The sequence below is a fragment of the Lepidochelys olivacea genome (genome assembly GCF_965140295.1).
Source record: "Lepidochelys olivacea isolate rLepOli2 genome assembly, chromosome: 13".
Classification (NCBI taxonomy): domain Eukaryota; kingdom Metazoa; phylum Chordata; order Testudines; family Cheloniidae; genus Lepidochelys; species Lepidochelys olivacea.
This window is the reverse complement of record NC_140423.1, coordinates 26577296-26604597: the sequence shown is the minus strand read 5'-3', so window position 1 is coordinate 26604597 and position 27302 is coordinate 26577296. Positions and strand designations below refer to the sequence as shown.

General features: G+C 41.7%; 1 protein-coding gene across 4 annotated transcripts in view; it reads left to right on the top strand.

Annotated features, from left to right (window-relative positions):
- ITCH (itchy E3 ubiquitin protein ligase) overlaps nt 1-27302 on the top strand; it is a gene marked incomplete at its 5' end in the record, with an annotated part of 114828 nt that overhangs the window by 31208 nt on the left and 56318 nt on the right. For all 4 annotated transcript variants that reach the window (XM_084645714.1, XM_084645713.1, XM_084645711.1 and 1 more), the window contains 3 exons: nt 13124-13265; nt 19846-19970; nt 21334-21471. In XM_084645714.1, coding sequence (XP_084501840.1) covers nt 13124-13265; nt 19846-19970; nt 21334-21471 — 405 coding nt within the window. The remainder of the gene's footprint in view (nt 1-13123; nt 13266-19845; nt 19971-21333; nt 21472-27302) is intronic.

Sequence of the window (27302 nt, the reverse complement as noted above, 5' to 3'; positions counted from 1 at the left end):
GTAAGACTGGCACTTTTTAGCTTGGAAAAGAGACCATTATGGGGAGATATGATTTGAAGTCTATAAAATCATGACTGGTGTAGAGGAAGTGTTTACTACTTCTCATAACACAAGAACTAGGGGCCACCAAGTGAAATTAATAGGCAGCAGGTTTAAAACAAATAAAAGGAAGTATTTTTTCACATAACGTACAGTCAACCTGTGGAACTCCTTGCCAGAGGAAGTTGTAAAGGCCAAGACCATAACAGGGTTCAAAAAAGAACTAGATAAATTCATGGAGGAAATCAATAGCTATTAGGTAGGGTGAGTAGGAACGGTGTCCCTAGCCTGTTTGCCAGAAGCTAGGAATGAGCAAGAGGGGATGGATCACTTGATGATTACCTGTTCTGTTCATTCCCTCTGGGGCACCTGGCACTGGCCACTGTTGGAAGATAGGATACTAGGCTAGATGGACCTTTTGGTCTGACCCAGTAGAGACATTCTTATGTTCTTCTTACGTCTATGGCTATAGAAGCCCTCTACACCAACATTCCACACAAAGATGGACTACAAGCCGTCAGGAACAGTATCCCCGATAATGTCACGGCAGACCTGGTGGCTGAACTTTGTGACTTTGTTCTCACCCATAACTATTTTACATTTGGGGACAACGTATACCTTCAAATCAGCAGCACTGCTATGGGTACCCGCATGGCCCCACAGTATGCCAACATTTTTATGGCTGACTTAGAACAACGCTTCCTCAGCTCTCTTCCCCTAATGCCCCTACTCGACTTGCACTACATTGACGACATCTTCATCATCTGGATCCATGGAAAAGAAGCCCTTGAGGAATTCTACCATGATTTCAACAATTTCCATCCCACCATCAACCTCAGCCTGGACCAGTCCACACAAGAGATCCACTTCCTGGACACTAAGGTGCTAATAAGCGATGGTCACATAACCATCACCCTATACCGGAAACCTACTGACTGCTGTATTTACCTACATGCCTCCAGCTTTCATCTAGACCATACCACACAATCCATTGTCTACAGCCAAGTTCCACCATACAACCGCATTTGCTCCAACCCCTCAGACAGAGACAAACACCTACAAGATCTCTATCAAGAATTCTTACAACTACAATACCCACCTGCTGAAGTGAAGAAACAGATTGACAGAGCCAAAGAGTACCCAGAAGTCACCTACTACAGGACAGGCCCAACAAAGAAAATAACAGAACGCCACTAGCCATCACCTTCAGCCCCCAACTAAAACCTCTCCAGCGCATCATCAAGGATCTACAACCTATCCTGAAGGACGACCCATCACTCTCTCAGATCTTGGGAGACAGGCCAGTCCTTGCTTACAGACAGCCCCCCAACCTGAAGCAAATACTCACCAGCAACCACACAACAGAACCACTAACCCAAGAACCTATCCTTGCAACAAAGCCCGTTGCCACACTGTGTCCCACATTCAGGGGACACCATCATAGGGCCTAATCACATCAGCCACACTATCAGAGGCTCGTTCACCTGCACATCTATCAATGTGATATATACCATCATGTGCCAGCAATGCCCCTCTGCCATGTACATTGGTCAAACTGGACAGTCTCTACGTAAAAGAATAAATGGACACAAATCAGACGTCAAGAACTATAACATTCAAAAACCAGTCGGAGAACACTTCAGTCTCTCTGGTCACTCGATTACAGACGTAAAAGTCACAATATTACAACAAAAAAACTTCAAAAATAAACTCCAACAAGAGACTGCTGAATTGGAATTAATTTGCAAACTGGACACCATTAAATTAGGCTTGAGTAAAGACTGGGAGTGGATGTGTCATTACACAAAGTAAAACTATTTCCCCATGTTTATTTTTCCCCGCTTACTATTCCTCACACGTTCTTGTCAACTGCTGGAAATGGCCCATCTTGATTATCACTACAAAAGGTTTTTTTTCTCTCCTGCTAGTAATAGCTCACTTTAAGTGATCACTCTTGTTACAGTGTGTATGGTAACACCCATTGTTTCATGTTCTCTGTGTATATAAAATCGTCCTACTGTATTTTCCACCGCATGCATCCGATGAAGTGGGCTGTAGCCCACAAAAGCTTATGCTCAAATAAATTTGTTAGTCTCTAAGGTGCCACAAGTACTTCTGTTCTTTTTGCGGATACAGACTAACACAGCTGCTACTCTGAAACCTGTCGTCATGTTCTTATGTATTCAGCACTCACAAAAGAGGCTGAGGTCAGTGGGCACTGTGCTCTGAACTTAAAGCGCTATAAGATGCTAATTACTCTGAAAAATCAGGCACCAGGCATCTACAATTGCGCATACAAAATTCATGGACACTTTTGATAATTTTAGCTGTAAGGAACTGAGACACGGCTATCAGTTGAGGATAATACCATCATCCTCTACCACATGGGGGTGTTGTAAAGATAAGTTTATTAATTCTTGTGAAATACTAAGATGTTACTGTGATGTGTGCCATGAAAACCCATGATGAAATTCATAATTCTGTTTTCAGTGCAACGTTTGAATGTAATGTTGTAAATAAGGCTGCGGAAAAAATAGCATGTGATCGTGTCATTAAAGACTGTATGCATACAATCCAATTAAGAGCTGAATTAAGTGGGAGGGAAGTGTGTGCAGTGGAGTGCTTTTTTATGGATTTTTTTTATAGTAAACATTTTGCGATGTGTAACTAGATATCTTTTAGAGAAGGCAAGGTCAAAGAAATGCACCTGGCACTTAGAGCAGAATGTGGTGAGGTTTGTTATGGCCCTTAGTTCCTGTGCGGGAGTTCACTCCATGTTCTTGGACCAGCCCCAGAAAGCTCTGTCTTCTGAACAGGCGAGCCTTACCCTCATCCTCATTGTAGAATGTCTTGTGCTGGAGGAGTGAAATTGTTGACCGCTGTCTTCATGCAGGGAACTTCTATGATCTTTTGGATACCCTGGGCTATTGAGAGAAGATAAGGACTGAGACCTCGAACTCGATTTGATATCCTGAGGGAAACTAGTGTAGAGAGCAGAGGACAGGTTTGCTAGGTTTGTGGTCGCTTGTGTTGCTGAGATGTGTTGCAGTGTTCTGTATTAGGAGTTTAAGTGCTGAAGATCAGGCTCAGCCTTATTGTATTGCTGTATTCCAGCCAAGAAGTGACAATGATCTGAGATCAGGCTGAGGTCAAACTATCATTTGCCAGGATGGGATGCCTCTCGCTAATCAGATATGATAGAAAGCATTACTCATGAATGCTGCTATATGAAAGTTTTGTATCAGGGAGGAATCCAAGAGCATTCCTAACGGGTAGATTGAATTGACTAATTGTGGGCGTGTACTTTCAACCAAAGGAGACTGCACTGTAGCTGCAAACTCTTCAAAATGCTTTCCTCTGCCACCCAGTACCACTTCTCCAATTGCTAGGTTCAGCGTTAATCAGCTGTTCTTCATCAACAAGCTGACCTCATCCAAGAATTCGGCCATCTTGTAGTATAGTCGTATGTAGTTCAGGATAGGTAGAGCTGTGTGTCATTGCATATTGATGACTGCCTGTAGCTGTTGAATGGGACCAGAGAGAGAATTGATCCTTGTGTAGGACTCCATAGTAGAGGGGTCTGCTAGTGAAGAGGCAGTTTCCCATTATTACTCATTGGGTGTATCCCTCCATGAGGGATTTGACCCATTTTAGCATATTACCTTGTATGGTTGAGAATGTCAAATGCTGCTGAGAGGCTCAGGAGAATGAGAACAAATATCTGCCTTCTAGCCACTGACATCAGGAGATCATCCATCAAGTGCCACTAAAGCAGTTTCAGTTCCTTGTCCAGGCCTGAATCCAGATTGTTAGGTCGAGGATATTGGCTTCAATTAGATGATCTTGAAGTTGGCCTTTGATTACCTTCTCAATGAGCTTGCTCAGGAATGGAATATTTGACACTGGGCAATAGTTGGCTATAATTGATGTATCCAGGTAGGTTTCTTCATTTTGCTTCCATGCCTCAAGGAAGAAGGAAAGATTTCTTCTCTGAATCAGTCCTCTAGTTGTGCCAGAATGCCTCAGAACACTATTCCAGCACCTTTTTAGGAGCTGGAATTGTGTTCCAATTAGGGCTGTTGATTAATTGCAGAAAACGCACGCGATAACTCAAAAAAATTAATCATTATTTAAAAAATTAATCACGATTAATCAGTTTTAATTGTACTGTTAAACAATAGAATACCAATTTAAAATTTATTAAGTATTTTGGATGGTTTTCTACATTTTCAAATATATTGATTTCAATTACAACCCAGTATACAAAGTAGACAATGCTCACTTTATTTTTTATTACAAATATTTGCACTGTAAAAATGATAAACAAAAGAAATAGTATTTTTCAATTCACCTCATACAAGTACTGTAGTGTAATCTCTTCATCGTGAAAGTGCAACTTACAAATGTAGTTGTTGTTGTTACATAACTGCACTCAAAACCAAAACAATGTAAAACTTTAGAGCCTACAAGTCCACTCAGTCCTACTTCTTGTTCAGGCAATCGCTAAGACAAACAAGTTTGTTTACATTTGCAGGACATAATGCTGCCCGCTTCTTGTTTACAATATCGCCTGAAAGTGAGAACAGGCGTTCGCATGGCACTGTTGTAGCTAGCATTACAAGGTCTTTACATGCCAGGTATGCTAAACATTCATATGCCCCTTCATGCTTTAGCCACCATTCCAGAGGACATGCTGATGATGCTCATTAAAAAAAAAATTACATTAATTTAATTTGTGACTAAACTCCTTGGGGGAGAATTGTATGTCTCCTAGTCTGTTTTACCCGCATTCTGCATATATTTCATGTTATAGCAATCTCAAATGATGAGCTAGCACATGTTGTTCGTTTTAAGAACACTTTCACTGCAGATTTGACAAAACGCAAAGAAGGTACCAATGTGAGATTTCTAAAGATAGCTACATCAGTTTACCCAAGGTTTAAGAATCCGAAGTGCCTTCCAAAATCTGAGCGGGACGAGGTGTAGAGCATTCTTTCACAAGTCTTAAAGGAGCAACACTCTGATGCAGAAACTATAGAACCCAACCACCAAAAAAGAGAATCAACCTTCTGCTGGTGGCATCTGATTGACTCAGATAATGAAAATGAACATGCGTCAGTCCACAATGCTTTGGATGGTTATCGAGCAGAACCAGTTATCAGCATGTACGCCTGTCCTCTGGAATGGTGGTTGAAGCATGAAGGGACATATGAATCTTTAATGCATTTGGCGCATAAATGTCTAGCGAAGCCAGCTATGGCAGTACCATGCAAATGCCTGTTCTTGCTTTCAGATGGTGTTGTAAACAAGAAGCGGGCAGCATTATGTCCTGCAGATGTAAACAGACTTGTTCGTCTGAGTAATTGGCTGAACAAAAAGGAGGACTGAGTGGACTTGTAGGCTCTAAAGTTTTACATTGTTTTATTTTTGAATGCAGTTAGTTTTTGTATGTAATTCTACGTTTGTAAGTTCAGCTTTAATGATAGAGATTGCACTACTGTACTAGTATTAGGTGAATTGAAAAATACTATTTCTTTTGTTTTTTACAGTGAAAACATTTGTAATAAAAATAAATAAAAGTGAGCACTGCACACTTTGTGTATTCTGTGTTGTAATTAAAATCAGTATATTTGAAAATGTAGAAAACTATTTAAATAAATGGAATCCTATTATTGTTTAACAGTGCTATTTAATTTTTTTAATCGCTTGACAGCCCTAGGTCCAATATTTCTGCAGGTCTTAGGCCAGGTATTTCCTTTCTCTCCCCAGCTGCAGAGCATCATCAGAGCTGGCAGGTGTCTGTGCCAGGCTCATGTGGCAGTGGGTCAGCATGGAGGGAGCCAGGAATGCTACAGCTGGGACCAAGTTATGGGGGCTGGAAGCCCAGGGCAGAGCTAGAGCCAGGCTATGTCAGGAGCAGGGTAGTGGGGCTGCCTGGACAGCGGAGCCATCCATGGGAAGCAGGAGCCAGGGACAGGATGGGTTCTGTGCGGAGTCACCTCCTTTTCCCCTGGGCCTCTCCCAGCTCATCTGCTGCCCCTGCCTTTCTCCCAGCTCCCCTGTGCTCCTTCCCGGGTCCTCCCACTGCCCTGTGTTCCAGCACTTCTTTTTTAGGATGCCAGCACTGTCCTGAATGAGGTATTGGCTATTTTGCTTATGAGTGACACTAGTTGCTCATGACTCTTTCACAAGCCATAAAGAGCATGCATCAGATTCAGAGGTCTTGGGTTCAGACTCTTTTTAGGGTATACAGAACTTCTTCATGAGTGAATATATTGAACTCTGAGAATGTAGGCTTGGTGGAAGCAGGTGGGGCAAATCCAGGTTGTATTGAAAGCATTCCTGAATGTGCATAGTCTTTTCAGCAAAACAGGATGATAGTTCTTCCCAGCACTTGGTGCTCAGACTGTACAGACTGTAGACAGTAGTACAGACTGTACTGTAGACAGTCAGGGTTGATGAAGTAATTTACTTTGGGGCAGGATTACCAGTGGAGGCTGAAAGAAAGATTCTCTTGGCCTGTAGTACAACCTCTGGATAGGCTTAGAGGAATTAATTGTTTCATCCAGTTGTATCAGCTTTTATTTTCTGCCACTGTTGAGTTTCCATCCCTCTCTCTCCATGTGGCACAGGGTGTTGGAAAACTGAGATCACCTGTGGGGCCAAAAGGCAGGAAGGGGCCATCTAGGGACCACGTATTGATGGTCGAGGTTAACATACAATGATGATGATTCACCAGATCCTTGACTCCTTGTCCTGTGAGTGAAGTGCTGTTGTCTTTTAGCATGCTTTTAGAATTTGGTGGAGAGCATGTGTCTTTGTGGTTGAATCAGGATCCTGGGTCTGTCTTGTTAACTGGGAGTTGGAAGAACTCTGACTACTGTGTTAATGAGGTGAAGGCCTGTCCAAGACTGACTGGTTTATGGTGTCCTTGATATTGATTTATTTTAACTCATTTTTGAATGCTTGACTTTGCAACCTTTAATGTACATCTGACAGTTCTTGTATGTAATTTCCTAACTTTAAAAAACAAACGCGCACGCACACACGCCCCATGAGTCATCAGTGGGACTGGAATCTTTTAGAGCAACAGAATAGACCTCTGTCACTTGAGCTAACTATCTTGTAGCTGTTATAGAAAGCTGTTATCTTCTCGTGGCTGATCCACTTAGAGGAGGATGAAATGCACACTTTGTCCGTGGATTTCATAACTATTTGATAGAAGGCAAAGGAACGTTGAGACTCAAAAATCCTGAGTTAAGTTTCAGGCTCTAAAGGGAAATGTGCTCTCGAAACCCTCCTACCTCTTTGTTCTCCTCTCCCCTAAGCCTGCCCTCACTTCCAGCCCCTGGCCTCTGCTCCTGTCCCTGTCCCCCTGCCTTTGGATCCTCACATATGTGCATTAGTCAGGCAGCTTTCTCATTCTCCTCACTTCTGGGCACCAGCAGGGGGAGCTTTGAGAGCAAAGGAGAGATAATCTACCTGCCCTTAGTTCTGATGGCCAGTGCCATCTAGACCCCTGGTAGCTTGGAGGGGCAAGTGCATGGAAGTCCTGCTCAGCCTCTGCAGCCCTAGGATGGCACATGCTCAGTGACTCTGGAGTGCACACATGCTCATCCCCACAGTCAGTAGGTAGGAGCTATGTTGGTTTGAGATACGATCACTGCATATGGAATCTTTGGATAATTTAGCTACCAAACAAGCTTCTACTGAGCATGTGGGAACTGCTCTTTTCAGGACTTACAACTTGGCCAATTTGGGTGGATTTTCACAGGGACAAGGAAAGCATATCCCTGACAACAGTGTGACCCTTCTCTCAAATTCCAAGTCCATGCTCCAAAGCGTGGTAGAGCAGTGGTAGAGCTCAATCAACAGTTGTCAGATATTTAACATGAACAAAACACATTTTCTCTTATCTTTGTGCTTAGAAACAGCAGAACCATGGTTCAGCCTAACAACTATTGTCCCCACATGAAATCAGATGACTGGTTTGCTGACTTTGACCTTCAGGATGCTTATTTCCACATAATAATTTTCCCGAGCCACAGGATGTGTCTCCAGTTTGTTGTAGTGGATCGGCACTATCAGTAAAATGTGCATCCTTTTTTTGTCTGTTTTCCACTCCCAGGGTTTTTACCAAATACATGATTGTGGTGACAGCTTACTCAGGAAGAGGGGAATTCATCTTCCCATATCTGGATGACTGGTTACTGAGGGACAAGTCCAGAGAAGAAGTCCTCTCTCATGTTCAGTTCATGTTACACTTACTGAGTCACCTAGGTCTTATCCCAAATAGTGGGAAGTCAGCACTGGTTCCAACTCAAAAAATCAAGTTCATTGGTACCCTGCTAGATGCTACAAGTTCAAAAGTGTTTTTGCTGACAGACCAGTTCCACATGATTTGCCAACTATGCCTAACTGTAGTCTCAACCCTCAACTACAGCCCAAGTATGCCTGAGGTTGTTAGGCCATATGGTTGCATGCACACACATACTCCAATGTGCCAGATTGCACCTTCGTCCTCTTCAACTGTGGCTGAAGTGGGTGTGTCATCCTAGCTATCATCCATTGGACAAACTGATCCAACTTCATGCGTCAATTCTGGGCTCCTTTTGGTGGACAGCTCAGGGCAATGTGTCCCAGGGTATTCCCTTAACTCAGTTCCCACTGACCAGGACTGTTGTCACTGATGTCTCTTTAATAGGTTGGGGAGCACATATGGGGTTGCTGAAAGTTCAAGGCCTGTGATCATAACAGGAAGCTTCTCTGCATATCAGTGTCCTGGAGATTCATGCCATCTACAGTGCCTTTCAGGGCTTTTGAGGTCACATCAGGGACTCGGTGGTGCACAAACTTACCGACAATACCACTATGATGTATTATATGACAAATAGGGGAGCACACTCCAACATGCTGTGTCAGAGGTGATAGGGCTCTGGGATTTTTGCATCGGGGAAAATGCCCTGTGGCAGATTATTTACCTGGGTTCCAGAATCACCTCGTATGTCACCTCAGTAAAAACTTGTCCCTGAATCACAAGTGGTCTCTGAAGTCCCACGTCTTGCAGTCCATCTTTACAGTTTGGCGCATCCTAAAGATTGATCTCTTCATCTCAAGAGACATCAAAAAATGCATCTGTTTTGCTCTTGAGGGGATCTCAGTCTGGGCTCCCTGATGGATGCTTTTCACCGGAGCTGGGAAATGGCACTCCGTATGCTCTTCCTCCAGTTCCAATCATCCCGCAATCATTCTCAAAATGAAATTGGATTGTCCCAAGTTAATTCCCATTGCTCCAGTGTGGCTGAGACAGTGTTAACAAGGAGTCCAGTGGCACCTTAAAGACTGACAGTTTTATTTGGTCAAAGTCTTTAAGGTGCCACCAGACTCCTCATTGTTTTTGTGGATACAGACTAACACGGCTACTCCTCTGATACTTGAGACAATGTTGGTTCTTTGAACTCTTCACATTATCAGTTCAGCCTCCCATATCTCTTCCTCTTCACCCCAACCTCCTGACTCCACATCAGTCAGATTTTGCATCCAGCGTTCAGCTCCCTGCATCTCACAGCATAGATGCTGCATGGTTAGATGAGATGGAGGAATGATATTTGGAAGTGGTCCGGCAAATCTTGCTTAGTAGTAGGAAGCCCTGCGCTAAAGTGGTCTATTTGGCCAAGTGGAAGTGGTTGTCAGTGTGATTTGTTAGCTTGGTGAGTTCAACCAAAGATGGCTTGTATCCAGGATGTCTTGGATTACCTGTGACACCTCCAGTCTTCTGGTCTTGCATTTAGTTCGACAGTGCACCTGGAAGTGACTTTGGAATTTGATTCACCTGTCCATGGGAAGTCAGTGTGTTCGAATTGCAGGGTGGTGACGGTCTTGAAAGGGAAATGCTTGTCTCCACCTGTTGATTAAATAACTGGTTCCTTTGTGGGACCTTAATACTGCTTTAGCAGTTTTTATGGGACCTCTGTTCGAGTCTCTGGCAACTTCTTTCTCCCTTGTAGCAATAGCATCTGCAAGGAGAGAGAGAGAATTGCTGGCAGAGCCTCTTTTACGCTCAGTTTTCCAGAGACAAAGTAACCCTGCAGCCGCACCCTACGTTTTTATCTAAAGTGGTTTCTCGGTTTCACTTGAATAGAGTTATTTATCTACCAGGGTTCTTTCCTAAGATGCATTCAACCCCAGATGAGTAGCGTTGTCACACACTGGCTGTCAGATGATGCTTAGCTTTCTACCTGAATAGAATCTTTCTGTTCTTCTTCTCGTCCATATGCTTCATATGTGGACCGAATGAAGGGGCAAGTAGCCTCTTCACAGACAACCTCCAGGTGCATAACTTCCTATATCATGACAGCTTACGAAGTATCTCAGACTGTGCCTCCTCAAGGGTGTGAGCTCATTCCACAAAGGCCCAGGCAACATCGATGCCATTTCTAAGGGCTAGTAGTCTACACTGGAAGTGCTAGAGTTGTGCTGCTGTAGCGCATCTGGTGAGGCTGACGGGAGAGAGCTCCACCTCTGCGAGAGGTGGTAGCTCTGGAGGCGAGAAAAGCTCTCCTGCTGACGTAGCGCTGTCCAAGCTAGCACTTAAGGCAGTGTAACTTATGTCATTTAGGGGCATTGATTATTCACACCCCTGAGCAACGTAAGTTATAACAAAGTAAGAGCTAGTGTATACCAAGCCTTAGCGACGTTCCTATACTGGACATTTGTAGGGCTGCCACTTGGTCCTGCGCACCTAGGTTTACAAACCATTTTGCCACTACTGCTGCATCTAGATCAGATGCAAACTTTGGGAAGGCAATCCTGTAGTCCTTTTTTAAATAGACTCCAAGCCCCACTTCCTGTGAGTACTGATTGAGTCACCTGCATGGAATACATGGCTGCATCTACTCAGAGGTGAAAAACAGTTCCATACTTGTTTTGCAATGGTTATTCTTCAAGATGTGACATAGACATGTTATTTCACAACCCATCCTCCATCCTGTCTGCATCAGAGACTGTACTCTTGAAATTCAGTGTGAAAGAACTGATGGGGTTGTAGTAGGAAGAGAGCCTAGGGTAGCACACAGAGGGAACACATGCAGCCAAACATCCGACTACACGGGGTTGGGGTGGCGCGATCCTTACAAAACCAGGGTAGGAGCTAGGGCCACAGGGTGTAATGCGCACCCCTACTGGTGCTGCCAGGCAAAGTTCTCCAGCTTTGGTGTGCTGGGTGCGCTCACTCCTACTTGGAATACACATCTGCATTTGTTACAACCGGAACATGGACAGTCTGACTTAGTGGTCAGAGTGGGAGTCTGGCTGGGTCAGATACCAGGAGATCAGAGTCCGAAACAGGCCAGAGGGCAAACCAAGAGTCAGTTGTCAGGAGGCAGGCAGGGTCAGGTTACCAGGAGATCAGAAGCAGAAAACAAACTTGAGAGCAGAACCACAGATTGATAACCAGAGTTAGGCCAAGTCAGGATATCAGGAAGTCAAGCCAGGGGACCAGGAGCAGGAAGTAGAAGGATCACAGTCCAGAGCAAGGTGGATTCCAGTTGCATGGACAGCTTCCTGTTCCGGGTTTGAATAGGAACTGTGGACCAGTCAGCTTCCAGGATTGAGATCCTCAATCTGAGTTCAGCTCCTATTTTGCCAGCAGTTAGCACATTTCTGTGTGGCAGGTTGGAAGCTACTGGCTCCGAAGAGCCCTGCGGGCCAGGGTTCAAGACCCACGGTCCCTGATAGCATCACATCTTGAACAACAGTTACAGTACAAGTAAGTAACTGTTTTTTATCTGAATGCCATGGGGTGACATTAATTTCCTTTGAATAATCAAGGGTAAATATGGGTTGCTGCTGCCAGGATGCTACACAGCTACTAAATGTTGCAGAGTTTAAACACTTAAGGATTCTGATTATAAAGCTTCCTATATAGAAGATTTCACATGCCTTATGTCAAACTTTAAGGGACCCCTCTGATCTTTCGCTAACCAAGAGCTTCAGTCAATGAGCTTCATGTTCAAATAATGGAGGTCCCATTGTCGTAGTAATAGACTAGAGGAAATTTAGATTTTCAGGTAATGAACTTGCAAATAACATGAATTCATCTGTTCCTGAGCACATACAGGTCTTCGAGTCAAATTGCCTCTAAAGAGATTGGCATTGTACACATATGCATATCTAATAATGTTATAAGGAAACTGACAAGCCAAATAAAGTGTCTAATAATGTGTAAACACACTGGTAAAAGTTAGTGCAAATCTTGTTCTTTGTTCAAATCACCAAAAAACCTAACTCTCTTTGGATGTGCATTTTAAATGCACTGGTGAAATTTTCTACTGGAGTCATCCTAAGCAATTTCATGTGCGATCTTATCCAGGCAGGGAAGGATGAACCAAGGCAGGCAGCTGCAGTATGAGGCAGGGTCTGAACATTGTAGCCTCTTTGAAGAGGGCAACATGCACCTCCCTAACTAGTATGACCTGGAGACACCAAACACGTTAGCTTCCTGGAGGTCATCTGCAGCTGTTATTTTCTAGCCATGTTGGTGTGAGAATACTTTCATGTACTCAGCTAGTGTTTGCAGAAAGAAAAGGAGGACTTGTGGCACCTTAGAGACTAACCAATTTATTTATCTCTAAGGTGCCACAGGTACTTCTTTTTTGTTTGTGGATACAGACTAACACGGCTGCTGCTCTGAAACCTGTCATTATATCAGCTGGTGTTGGAGCAGTGATCTTTCTGCTCTCAGAGCAGCTGAATTCTTCAAATCCAGTGTCTGCGTAAAATTCTTCTTTGATTTGAAATCACAGTACGCAAAAGTGTGATTTGTCATACCAGTGAATCTAGTTCAAGGTAAAGATAATTCTTGTGCAGTAGTCTTGTGGGGTTTATTTTATTTGAGCTGTATTACATATCAGTGTATTTTAGGTTATTACAGCCATAGCTACTTCCAATAGTAAGGAGAACAATGTTGTATGCATTTTTAAAAAATTAGTTTCTTACAGGAATGCAGCTAGTTTTCAAAGTGCATTTTTAACAGTTAGCTTATTGAATAGAATAAAATATTCATTGTTTTCCCCTTTTTTAACAGTTATCTCAGCAAAATTAAAAGAAAATAAAAATAAATGGTTTGGACCTAGCCCTTATGTGGAAGTCTCAGTGGATGGACAGTCAAAGAAGACAGAAAAATGCAACAATACAAATAGTCCGAAGTGGAAGCAACATCTTACAGTGTAGGTTTGGAGCTGTTTTTGCTTTACAGATCAATATATGAAATGTAATCATTATTATGTTATAGGCAATTAATGTAAAGAATCATTTCTAAACAGTGTGCTCTGTGTTGTAACAACACAATATGACAAAACCAGTATTTTTCATATTAAAGAAAAAGGTGGTACACTTCTACCCCGCTAGAGCGTGGTCCTCAGGAGCCAAAAAATCTTACTGCGTTATAGGTGAAACCACGTTACATCGAACTTGCTTTGGCCTTTAGCATTTCCGTTACTAACAGTCACTTCCCATCCACATTCCCGCCCCCTGATAGGCCCGCTGGGACTCCCACGCCCTATCCAATGCCCCCATCCCCTGACCGTCCCACCCCCAGAACCTCCGAACCATCCAACCCCCCATTCTCCCTGTCCCCTGACTGCCCCCCAAGACCCTCTGCCCCTTATCCAATCCCTCGGCCCCAGGCCAGCACCCTTAACACACCGCTCAGAGCAGCGTGTCAGAGCCAGAAGCACTGATCCGCCGGAGCACGCAGCGCCGCCGACACCCCCCCCCCCCCCCGGCGCTGCTTTACCACATTATATCCGAATTCATGTTTTATTGGGTCGCGTTATATCAGGGTAAAGGTGTACTGTAATACGGCTGCTATAGTATGGACTGCTGAGGACCTGGGAGTTGGTGCTTCCAGGAAGTTGGGCCCCCACAAGGCAGGCTGCCAAGGAACCAGGCAGGTTTCTTTCATAATTCTACTGGGTCCTGTCAGAATTTTGTCAAAATCAAAACGTCTTTGTGAAATGTTTAGATTTCAATGAATCGACAAATACTAATGAAAACCTTTTCATGTTCTCTGTGTGTGTGTGTGTGTGTGTGTATATGTGTGTGTGTGTGTGTGTATATCTCCTATGTTCCATTCTATGCATCCGATGAAGTGGGCTGTAGCCCACGAAAGCTTATGCTCAAATAAATTTTAGTCTCTAAGGTGCCACAAGTCCTCCTGTTCTTTTTGCAGATACAGACTAACACGGCTGCTGCTCTGAAACCTGATGAAAAGGTGTTTTTTCTGGTCCGTTTTAGCTCCTACTTTGCTGTGGTAGCCACAAATTACTTTTTTTCTCCTTGGACGTTCTAAAACTAGTAGAAATGTATGCAGTTTAATTGTTCCTGTTGGTTTCTTCCATGACACCTTAGAGGAGAAAAGAGGCCAAAATAAGCTGATCGTCTTTTAATGTCACTTAACCCTTCGTCTAAAGATCTTCTGTCCTACCCGCTGTGCTGCTGCCATTTCAACAGAATGTGGTCGGACTCAGTAAAACGTTAAGGCGTGGCCACATGAGCTGGAATGTATAGTAAGGTATTCATAATGTTGTAAAGACCTATTAAAAAAAGCATGTCCCTTCCTCTAAGAAATTAGTCTACGTCAGGTCAATAGCGCAGCAAAAATGACCTCAAGTGGTAGTGGGCAGAAAGGACCACAAAAGACGATGTTAGACTGCAGGGAGTCTAAGGAAGTGCTTTGCCGGGATAGTGTACCTATTTTTTTTCCCCCTCACTCCCCAGAGAGAGTGGTGAATGAAAAATTAACTTGAAAGGAGACATTTGGAGGAGAGCAGAGATGCTTGGGAATAAATATCACCTCTTTTGTAAAGCACTTGGAGAATTACTTATGAAAAGTGCTATATAACCGCTAGGTATTAGTCTTACATAATGGAACAGAAACTGTTCCAGATCTAGGTGACAATGTGAAGAAAAAACTGTTGTAAATGGGAGGAGGAGACAGAGAACAGAGGCTTAGGCAGAGTGTAAGACCTAATCAGATGTTGTGGAAATAGCATTTGAGATTCAGAAGCCACATGAGCACTGTGATATTAGTGGTGTTATGGGTGTTATCTATACCAGCAAATATAGGACCCCTAATTCAGCAAGGTAGGAGGTTGCAGAGCAGGTTAGAGGATATGATGATATTTTATTTAGACTGGAAACACTTGATACAATGCCTAACGATATCAGTTGGGGCTTCTGTGCTACCATACTGCAAATACATAAAAATAGCCAAGTTTTCTCTACACGGCAGCCTCCACCATTGCCGATGCTGGTAGAGGAGCATTGGTGGAGAATTCTAGGTCTTAATTTTCTTATGGTAGACAATGCCTGAAAAAGACAGCCAGCACAGTAGAGTCTTGCTGGAGAAGAGACAACTGAATGTGAAGTGGAACAAAGTATAAACAGTTGATGGAATTAAGGGGAAAGGGTGATGAGTAGCAGAATAGGTAGACGTTATTTATTTTATGTCAGCGATGTTTTTAGAATGGACTGGACGGGATAGGTGAATACCAGGAAGATGAGTAGCAGTCAGGATTCACATGTGGGTTTTAACAGTAGAAACAATGTCACAGTATTTTACAAAGGTTAGGAGGAAAAAGCCATGATCCTCAGCTCACCCTTACAGTGTGCAGTGTGACAAATTAATGCCGAAAAGTTCAGGCCTCTAATGCACACACCCTCACAAAGGGAATTCTCCTTCCTTACTGGAGGAAGGCCAGCAGTCCAAATCAAAGTTAGAGAATCAAGTATTTAAAATATATATTTAGCCAAAACCCCCAAACAGACCCCTTTCAGGTAAGGGTATACAGAGTTTAGTAAACTAAACTTAAAGGTCTACAGATGCCCTAGTTGAGCTATAGCCTCCACATATCCCTCTGAGAAAGTAATAGTGGGATAGGGATTTCCTCCCACTTGTAAAAGACTGGGAAAGTATCAGTTTGTCATTCTCAGTTACTGTGGGTTACCATGCCCTAATGTCCAGGTTATTGTTCCTAGATTCTGTAGTAGGTTACAGTGCCTCTCCACTTCCTCCCCTCTAGCAAGTGGCTTTGGAGCGTAGAGAGGGATAGCAACACAAATGGGAAAGAACCAGCAGGCAGTAAAGGGTCTCTTGGCCCACTCTTTATTTATCTCTGTCCTCTCCCCCACCCCACCTCCATTCATAAGTTCCAGAAGGTTCCTTAGCGTGCACCAGTCAAAATTTATCCTGGTATCAATACTTGAGATAAATGTGCCTATTTTTCTCGTTGTCAGGGACTCGTAGTTTCTAACTGGGAGAGAGTTTTATCTGAAAGAGTGGCCACCTAAGTATACTGGCCTTCGCAGGTAGCCAGGTACAGGCAGGCATAGGTTTTATGATTGAAAGAGGGGACTGAGACAATCAGGGGATATTAGGTCAACAATATTAAAGTCAAAAATATGAAATGTCATCTGACCCTTCAAGTGCCCCGCATGCTTTCACAAGAAGTGCTAATGCTGGTGGACAGTATTTCAAGTGTGGCCCCTCTCAACCTAAAAAGAGAGAGAGAGAAAAATCACATGGCCTAAGGGCTTCTCCCTGAGTTAGAGGGAGGAGTAAGGGCATGCAGATAGCCTTTCTTATTATCCTATGAATGGAATTAATAGAATCAGGCCTTTATTCCAAACTGTGCCTAGTTCTCTGCCCCCCAACCCCCATCTCCCCAAAACTAAAAAATTTCAGAAGGCCACAACAGTTTTTGACCCTAAATATCTCAGTAGATCAAGGAAGAAATCAAAATTCAATATGGAGGCCTTGAAATCTGTATTGGCCACTATCAGCAAAAGAAACTTCATGAAGAATGCCTATCTCATAGTTTCACAGATGCTCCTATATTTTGTTTTTGAACCACAACACTACCAGTACAGGTCCTTGTCCTTTGATTTAGCAACAGCCCAGAAGTATGTTTACCTCACATGTTTACAGAAGTGCTGGTAGTGTTAATAGGAGCTCTCAGCCAGGAGAGGATCCATGTCATCCTCTTCCTGGACAATTTTTTTATCTGAGCCTTATTCAGAACTAGGGTTACGGATAGCACCATCCTGACAATAAGGGTGCTGCAGACTGAGTCAATTAACATAGTCTCAGCAGATTCCCCATCATAGAGTGGAGACAGATAATGTCCTCCACAAAGTTTGTGTGTTGCAGGAAAGATGGGAGAAGCTGAGGAGTCTTATCAAAATCATCAACCACTCAAGGGATGTATTCATTCATACACTTCAATGGCTTCTTGAAAAGACATTCTTAGTGGGCCAGTGCTCACAGGAGGCCACTACAGAGCTTCCTCTTATCCCTCCCTGAACTATCTCTTACCTTCACTGAGGGATGGGTCTCTCTCCCCAGTGGGATTTGCAGGTTATTGAATGAGTGAATAAGGTGAATGAGTTCAAGCAGATTCAAGTTGGGGTTCCCAATAGGACAGTTATCACCACAGATGCAGGCCTGGAGAGATGGGGTGTTCATGTGAGATCAAGATATGTGGTCCAAGTAAAAGAACGAGCACAGTATAAACTGGTGAGAGCTCATGGCAATCCAGTATGGTGTCAAGTCTCTGCTCCCATATCTGGACTCCCTCCTGTGCTCATCATAACAGGCAACACCTCAGCCATGTTATACATCAACAGATATAGCAGAACAAGGATGACTGCCAGTCAAAGAGAAGCTTATCTCCTGATGACTTGGAGAGGAGAGAAGCAGCCAATTCACTCCCTTCCTTCTCATCCAAGGGAAAAAGAATCATATGGCCAACTGGCTCAGCATGCAAAAATTAGATAATTTAGAATTGGACGTATACCCAGAGGCATTTCATTTCCTGGTGAAAGAATTTGGTCTTCTAGCAACAGATCTGTTTGCCTCCCACTTAAATCACAAGGTTTCAGTGTCTTCTCTTTTTGGCCTTCCCTCCACTCTCCTGATCGTCTGTAGCATTTTTGTGAGACACAGCACTGGTAGTTCTGATAGCCCTGTACGGGGCAAGAAGGCCTTGGTTCTCTGAGCTCCTCGACATGGCATAAAAACTTCCCATACTCTTTCCATCAAGATGGGACCTAATATTACAAGGGCCAATCATGTATCTGAATCCAGACAGTCTGCGCCTAGCTGCCTGGCTCTTGAATGGAGATTCTTAAGTCAGAAAGGTTGTTCATGACAGGTAAAATACACACTTTTATTTTCCAGAAAGAAAACTAACTCAGTAAATTCAAGAGCCTGTTTGAGCTCTACCCCTTGCTGCCAAGACTAGGGTCTCACCCCTACATGATGTGTGTCCATCAATTCTCTTCAGGATGGACTTAGGTTAGGCCTTGCAGTTCCAAAATTCAAACCTCAAGGTGCTGCATTGTCTCGCATCCTGACTGCAGTAGGCAGGTGGTAGATTGCATCTTACCCAGGTGCCTGAACTTTTTTTCTTTTTTCTCTTTTCTTTTCTTTTCTTTTCTTTTTCTTTTCTTGAGAGCAGCATCTCTTCTACATCCTCTTGAGGAGGAGCACAGAGTTATTTCAAGGGATTTTAACCTGGTTCTCAGTGCCAATTGAGGCCCTCCATTTGAGCCACTCATGAAGGTGTGTCATTACTTTCTAGCCATTAAGGTAGCCTTTTGGTAGCAACCATGTCAGTTCACGGGGTACCTGAGTTGAGAGTTCTTTTCCTGGAGACTCAGTACTACACCTTCCATAAAGATAAAGTGGTACTCAGAACTTACCCTGCCCTTTATTCCCAAAGAGTGATTCCAGGGTCCCAAACACAAGAAATTGTCCTTCCATCCTTCTGCCCAGCTCCATCTCACCCCAAAGAGAGAACGTGGTATACTTTGAGAGCTCTGGAGATGTCTCAGGTAACATCTCCACTGCACAGCTCAGTTCAGAAAGGCAAATGCTTTTGTTTGTTGCTTTATCATCTGGGGTCAAAAGGGAAAGAAGGCTTCAAAATCTTCCATTTCCAGGTGGCTAAACTATTGTATATCAGAAGCATGCAGAGCAAAAAGCATAACTCCATCTTCAAAATCACTCCCTCATGGCTATGGTGGTTGAAAAGATCATATGCCTCATACGAGGAAATCTGTAAAGCAGCCAGCTGCTCGTCTGTTCATACCTTCTCCAAATTCTACAAACTAGATATGCAGTCATCATCTGATGCTGCCTTTGGTAGACAGGTGCTCCTTGCTGTAATATCCCAGTGACTGTTGGGAAAAGGATACACTCTTTGACATCACAAAACTGATGTGTTTATATGTAGGTGTTAAATACATACATATAACACGTGTATATCGTTCCTCCCCCCTCAGCCTGAGTGGATGCTACTATGAAAATCCCAGTGTCTTAGATCTTTAGATTTCACTACAAATGAGAATAGACAAATATTTTTCTCTAATATTTTGGTTATAGCAATTTTAGGTATTAATTGTAACAGTTAATATCAATTTTCAAGTATGATTAAGTTGATTATTTCTGAGTTTAAGAGGCACACCATCTCCACTTTCTGACCCAAGCATGGACAGTTTTAGCAACAATTTTGATTTCTCTTTATCTTTGACTGGTATCTTGCTTTCCTGTCATCCACATAACAAGAAAATTAATACATTTTAAGCTGTTATTTAAAAAAATCTTTGACGTTTGGTGTGGCAATATTACCATTTTTATTTTCAATAAGCTTTGTTTTTTAAATGAAGGCTGATGTGTATCACAGTTTGTTTGTGACACTTTGCCTAGTGTTCACCATTGTCCTGTTCTCTGTACGTTTCCAACAGAATTGTCACTCCTGTCAGTACATTAAACTTTCGAGTCTGGAGCCATCAGACATTAAAGTCTGATATTCTACTGGGTAGTGCTACTCTGGAGGTTCATGAGACATTGAAATCAAACAATATGAAACGTAAGTATGTAACTAAAAAAATTTACCTTATTTGTGTGAAATTTTCCAGACTTGCATTATATGGTAGTTCAAGGTGCTGTGTTTAACCCTTTCAGGAGTTCCAAACAATAATATGACAATTTATCTAAAGTATATCTTCTCTTTTTTGTTTACTGATTCTATTTAAGGGCTTTCTCTCGCAATTTATTTCATTCTGGCTGATCATGCAGTGTAGTCTTACTTATAATACACTGTTTTTATAGTGATATTACAAACATGGTATTTTACACCTCACTGGTGTGGAGTAAGAGATGGAATGTGGGAGTGAAAAATCAAACTGAAGATTGGAAAAGAATTATTTTAACGTTAAACATTGTCTGAGTCGTGTTCCTGGCACCAGACACACACATATGCACGTGAAGGTTGTTTTTGTTTGCTTGTTTGTTTAAATTGATTAGATGCTATATCATTTCAGAATATTCAAATATCTTATGTAGCTGAATGTGTGCACCTCCCACGTTGTTTGAAAGGGAAGCACATTGAATACTGTATTACAAAAACCCTCCTCAGAGAATCCACATTACTATTGCACATACCTTTGCATTGGCTCCATTTTGTTTTGGCTTTCCAAAGAGTTATTTGTTTGGGGTTTTTCAAATGTCTGTACTGTAATTGCAGGACTTATAGGTATCCGTGTAACAGTGCAGAACAGGCCAGTGCCCTGACAGGTGTGTGATTCCACTGCTAAAGTTGGAAGAAAGTTAACTTGGGGACTCTTGCTCTATGTAGCATCAGATATTCTGTTGTGATATTGCAAAGATATTTATCCTAAACTGTGTTCCATTGTGACCTGATGCAGAGGCTTAGCCTGTAAAAGTAAATACCCTTCCTTCTGTAGATACAGGATAAAAGCTTCATGTTTTTAAATGTACATTTTTTCAATGACTGGATAAATATTCTTGTCTGTATATGAAACTTGTATATGCACTTAATGAGGAATATTATGAATTCTGGTTCTTAAAGGTGTTCTGGAGGTCAGCTCTAGGAGTTGTTTGAGAGATGTGGTCCAGTGGTCTAAACACAAGACAGCCAGAAACTCCAGAATTCTGACTTCTGCTCTAATTCTGGTTCTTTCTGTGTTCAAGCCACTTCACAGTTCTACCTCAGTCTCCCCATCTTTAAGGGAATAATGCCTACTTACAGGAGGTTTGGGAGGATTGTTTGCAAAAAGCATAAATATTATTAACATTAGTCCTATGGGGATTCAGAACTGTTCTATTTTATAATACTTTCCTTTGGATTTATGATAATTTCTTTAATAAAATGTAACAATATGTTAACATAAAGGGAAGCTTCTAATTTTTCTGTACTTTTTCTTTTCTAGTTGAGCAAGTGGTTGTGACGTTGCAGCTTGTCGGTTACCGAGAACCAGCAGAGGTGATAGGAGACTTGTCTGTTTGTCTGGATGGGATGCAGGTAGATCCTGAGCTCCTGATTAATGGTGATGCCACGACTATAAGAAGTGAGTGTTTGTTTAAGTATTATAGGGTGTGTAGTCTCTGCTTATCTAAAGCTGTTTACTGGAAGATAGTACAACATTTTATTTATAATAATTTACAACATTTTATTGATAATAAATACTTATATTGCACTCTTGTAAAGACTAAACTCTTCCATTAACCTTTGTTTCTTTTGAAGTTTGAATTTGTGATCCATAAAATAACTGAATAAAAGGAGTGATGGGACTTCAAAATATTTTATTTCAAGATTCATTCCAATGTTCAGTCTGACTTTCCTTTCTTTGTGTCATCTGTTTCATTCACAGTTTTCTGAATTCTTTGTTCTTTCTGTTTCATTTTTTTAAAGCTGAACAGATTATTACAGACTCATAGCCAAGTGTGCTAGTTACTTTATTATGCAGCTCGTGTCTGCATGTTTGTAGAATATCAGTAAATGAAATGTTTTTTTCCTAGGAGCCTACCATTTAGGCACTTTGGGTTTCTTATTTCCTCGCAAAGCTTTTTATTTATCTGTAGATTATAAAGTCAGCTGTTTGGGTGTCTGGAGTTGCTCTCTTCTTGTCATTTAACTGTATTTTATCCATGTCTGTCTTTCCCTGTGGTTCTCTTTTTTTTTTTTTAATGGATCTTAAAGTATGAGCAGCTGACACAGTACTTTGAGTTGGAGCTGCTGTGTACTGCATAGAGATGTCAGATGGACTCTGCCTTCAGCATCTGATAATCTGCAGATTAACTTCATTAATCATTAATTTTTTTACACTCTGCACTTTGAACTAACAGCATATTCCAGTATTCAGATGAGCACTTTCAAGAATGCTCTTTCTACCAGAAAATAATCTAGAAGCTTGAATAGTGAAATCAGTGTAGCAATAGTCATACTATGACCTAAACTGCCTTAATGTAATTCTGAGGAGACACCATTGTGGGCAGTAGTCTCACATCCTGAATTTTCAGAGTCCCAGTTTTGAAAATGCTTTTACATAGTTCACCCAGCTCTTCAAGAAGGAGCCACAAATATATTATAATGGAGGTTTTGCAAATCTTTTGGTCCCTACCTCTAACACAAGGGCCCTCCCATGTGTTTTACTTTCATCCTAAGTTCTGTGTGTGTGTTCAGTGCATAGTGCCCTGGAGTCCTAGTCCATGACTGGGGCTCGTAGATATTAGTGCAGTACCAATAATATTGGGCACCTATTCTCTGGACCATGCTACTTTATCTATCAATCCCAAACTATCTTCCATGCCTTCCTTGATGTCAAAATACGTCTATCCAGCTGTCAAAACCACCAGCTTTCCTAACTGACATAGTCTTCAACGTAGTTGAACATCATCAGTAGGTAAATCTGTGGCATTTGAAAACATAGGAGTAATGCAAAATAATCTGAATTTAATAACAAAATAAAAGGAATACTGTAATTACTGCATTACTCACTTTCATATTTCATTTCTAATTATACTTTTTCTTAATTTATCTAAAGTTGCCACGATGTACAGTGCTGCAGAACACAGGGTGTGGCCTTTTGGATTCGTCGGGGAGAGACAGCTTTTAAATAGTACCTCAGGGTTATGGTAGTCTTGTTTAAAAGTCTTTCAGTTTCGAAAGGCTTGTGTACACCATGGGGTAATGCTGACTACAGGGGTATGATTTCTAAAGCATACTAACATACTCTGTATTAATTGGTCTGTGTAGACCTTGCTGGTTTCAAACAGGACGATGTTAAAGAGCACTAGGGAACCATTAGTGCACGCCAGTAGGGTCTACATGGATCAATTAATGCACAGTACATTTCACTTTAGAAATCAGAACCCCATAGTCTGCATTACCCCACTGTGTAGACAAGCCCTAAATCAAACAGAGTACTTTAAAGTCCACCACTTTTGTCACTGATTATTCGAAACAAGAGCTGCTGTTCATGAAGAATCTATAATTGCTGCTTGCTAAAAAGCCAGAAGAGGGAGCACAAATTGCATTCCCAATGTTTTGCTGACCTCTTCAGTGGCAAATAGCTTAATACAATATTTTTAAGATTAAAAACCTTGAAGAATAAGAGCAGCATTTGCAGTTACGCTACAATAAAAATAGGGGTTCTCAGCACTGATGGTTGAGAGCAATAAGATAAAAATTTCTCCTGTAGAGCAGGACAAGGGGCATTGTGAAAGGTTTATCCTTTCTTCAGAGAAGTCCAATATTGGCTGCTGTCGGAGATTATGTACCAGATTAGGTGGATCATTGGCAATTGCAAGCTTGGCAATTCATATGATGCTGTTACTGCAAAACCAAAAGGAGGTGAACAATAAATGTCATGTTAATTTCAAGTGTCATTTAAATATCATAAGAAATCAGAGAGAGAATTAGCATATTAGCCTTTTACGTTTACTTACTACTTCTGAAGACGTCTGTGCTCAAACCTGACTCCCTGGTCACAAGTGAAAATAAGTTGTTTTTTGTTGGTATCATCCCTCCCCCTATTTACCATGTTATCACGTTGTGACGGGTTAGATCACAGAAACCCCCTGGGGGCTGCCAATTGATGTGCCAAGACTACTTCTGCCCCTGCTTTCCCTGCCCTCCAAGCTTGGCACTTCAGTGCCCTGCCTGGTTTGAGCCAGGCCCGCTAGCCTGCTGCAAACCCAGACCCAGGTCTGAACCATGTCCCCTAATAGCTGTAGGCTTAAACTGAAAGAAGCTTTAGAAGTGTTCCTGTCTTTAACACTCAGATGCTCAACTCCCAATGGGTCCAAACCCCAAATAAATCTGCTTTAAAGCTTATACAGGGTAAACTCATAAATTGTTCACCGTCTATAACACACAGAGAGAGAGAGAGAGAGATGTACAGCTGTTTGCCCCTCCAGGTTTTAATGCATACTCTGGGTTAATTAATAAGTAAAAAGTGATTTTTATTAAATACAGAAAGTAGGATTTAAGTGGTTCCAAGTAGTAACAGATAGAACAAAGTGAATTACCAAGCAAAATAAAATAGAACATGCAAATCTATGTCTAATACAGTAAGAAAACTGAATACAGATAAAAAGAAAAGGAGTACTTGTGGCACCTTAGAGACTAACAAATTTATTTGAGTATTAATAAATTTGTTAGTCTCTAAGGTGCCACAAGTACTCCTTTTTTCTTTTTGCGGATACAGACTAACGCGGCTGCTACTCTGAAACCTGAATACAGATAAAACCTCACACTCAGAGGTGTTCCAGTAAACTTCCTTTTACAGACTAGTCTCCTTCTAGTCTGGGTCTAGCAATCACTCACACCCCCTGTAGTTCCTGACCTTTGTTCCAGTTTCTTTCAGGTAGCCTCTCCACCACAAAGGATCTCTCTTGAGCCAGCTGAAGACAAAATGGAGGGGCCTCTGTCACAGGCTTAAATAGATTTTCTCTTGTGGATGGAAACTCCCTCCTATGCAAAGTCCAGCTCCAAAATGGAGTTTTGGAGTCACCTAGGCAAGTCACATGTCCATGCATTACTCGGTTTTTATAGGCAGCAGCCATTGTTTGCATGCTACCTTGAATGTCCTCATGTAGACTTCTTTTGTGGATTGGAATCTTCCAAGATCCATTGTGCGTTAAGTGCTTCTTGATTGGGCACTTAATTTGCACATTCCTTTCTCAAGAAGCTGACCAAATGCTTTACAAAGGCTACTTAAAAATCAAGCAAGTACACAGCCAATATTCATAACTTCAAATACAAAGATGATACATGCATACAAATAGGATGAATAGATTCAGTAGATCATAACCTTTAGAGACATGTTACATGGCATATGTAGCATAAAATATATTCCAGTTATGTCATATATACATTCATAAGCATATTTCCCTAAAGCCTTATGGGCTGCACCGTCACACACACGTTATCACATAGCTTGCCCAGATGGGAATTTCTTCTAAAGAAAGGACAAGGACTGGAATTGCATGGGATTTGCAGTGCGTGGTCTAGGTATGTTGATAGAATTAGGCAGGAAAACTTGCACGCCTCTTTCTGTACTGCATTTGGTTTGAGCTTGTGCTTCTAGTTTCTCCCTTTCCTGAGCACTGAATTCACTCACTAAATTAAAAAATGTATACTTGTAAATGGAAAGAGGAAAAATTAGATAGGGAAATTAATTTTTATTTTCAAACGCCTAGGAACAATATCAGAAATCGCACAGAGCCTGAAGTACCAGCATAAATGACTAAACGTGATATTGGGCAACTATGAAGTAAAATGTTCAAAAATTTTACCTGTGCTGCCGACTCTGTGTTTAATATGTTTAAGAGTTGGAGGTTAGCAGAATTTTTGATGCTTTTTAAAAATGTGGTTCTGCCCTAAGACACTGTAAAATGACACCACCTTACTCTGCAGATCTACTTCCTGTGTGTATTTAGATTCAGATCTTCTCACTTTTGTGATGAAATAAATTTTTTTTTTTCTTACGCTTCATCATTCATAAGTTCCAAACAGTTACACCAATGTCAGTAGTACAATGGACTGCACAGATGTTAAATTTTATTGCTGTATAAGCTGGATAGCCCAGGCTCAGTTTGCAGGGCTAGAGGTCAACAACAACAAAAAATCATTATACTTTTAAGTGGAGCATGTTTGTTACAGTAATCAGTAAACATGAAGCCCATGATGCCACTTGTGAGTCCTTTATCAGAGTTAGGTCTTCACTGTACAAACATTATCTGTATCATAGCATCCGAGTAGATCAGCCAAAACAGTCTTCTAATGTCAAGTCCACCTTGACTAACTTGGTGACTCTAAATTTTTTATGTAGGGCTGTATAAAACTGACTTAGCTGGCTCATTCTACCAAAGTATTGAGACTAATGCTGAATTCGTAATTCTGAAAGAGATTTCTGCTTTCCTAAGAAAACTTAGAGCCAGATTTAGAACAGTGAAGACAAGAGGAAACAGTGGGTCTCAACGCTTCTTGAGATTTCATGCCTTTTCATGACTCAGCAAAAAATACATTTAAAAATAGGTGCCATTGACATTAATTTTCCTCCTTGTTTTTGGCAGCTATTCCTTCCGGTTATTGCTCCTTACTACTTTGTGTTCTTCTTCACAGCTGTGCCTTGGTAATGTGTGAAATGGATTAATTGAAATGAATTCCTTGATAGAGAATCTTCATTATAGTTTTCATTTAGGTTCCTTTTTTCTTCAAATTAGAGTAAACAAACTTTTGCTTTCATTGAGACAGTGCATTAACTATTCATTCTTTTTAGACAAGTCAAGTATAAAATCAAGGATTCTTTCCAATGTTTTAGAAAGTCACCTCATGTTATTGGCAGACGTCAGCTATCCTATTCTTAAAGGCTTGCTGGGGGGAGAAAGAAGGAAACAAATATCTAACGTGCTTTACTTTGTTGATTAATGAGATTCTTTAAGGACCTCTAACTTTAAAAAAAAAATATTTTAAAAATGAAAATGCATAGTATCTTTGTCTTCTCCTTACTGTTGTAACCCAGGTTTACAGACTGTGGTGCTCTGTCCCCCTCTAGTAGCTGGACCATGCGTATAGATTTTTTGAGTGCACTAAGGGCCTTGAGCTAACAGACCCAGGTCTTTTATCTCAGGCAGTGGAGGCTCAGGTCCCTGGTTTGACTTCCCACCTGCTCCCCACAGGCATCAAGTTACACTATTATTTTGGATCTTCCTTGAATAAAAGCTCTCCCCCCTACTGATCCTTCAAGAAAAATAGTCCTCCTCTGCTTAGCTCCCAATCCATAGACCTACAGGTGACTTAAGAAGTTACACATTCAGTGTTATAACTTCACTGCAGGATCAACGAGGAAGAGCAAGGCTGTAGAGGAACAAACTCTTGTTTAAATACAGATGT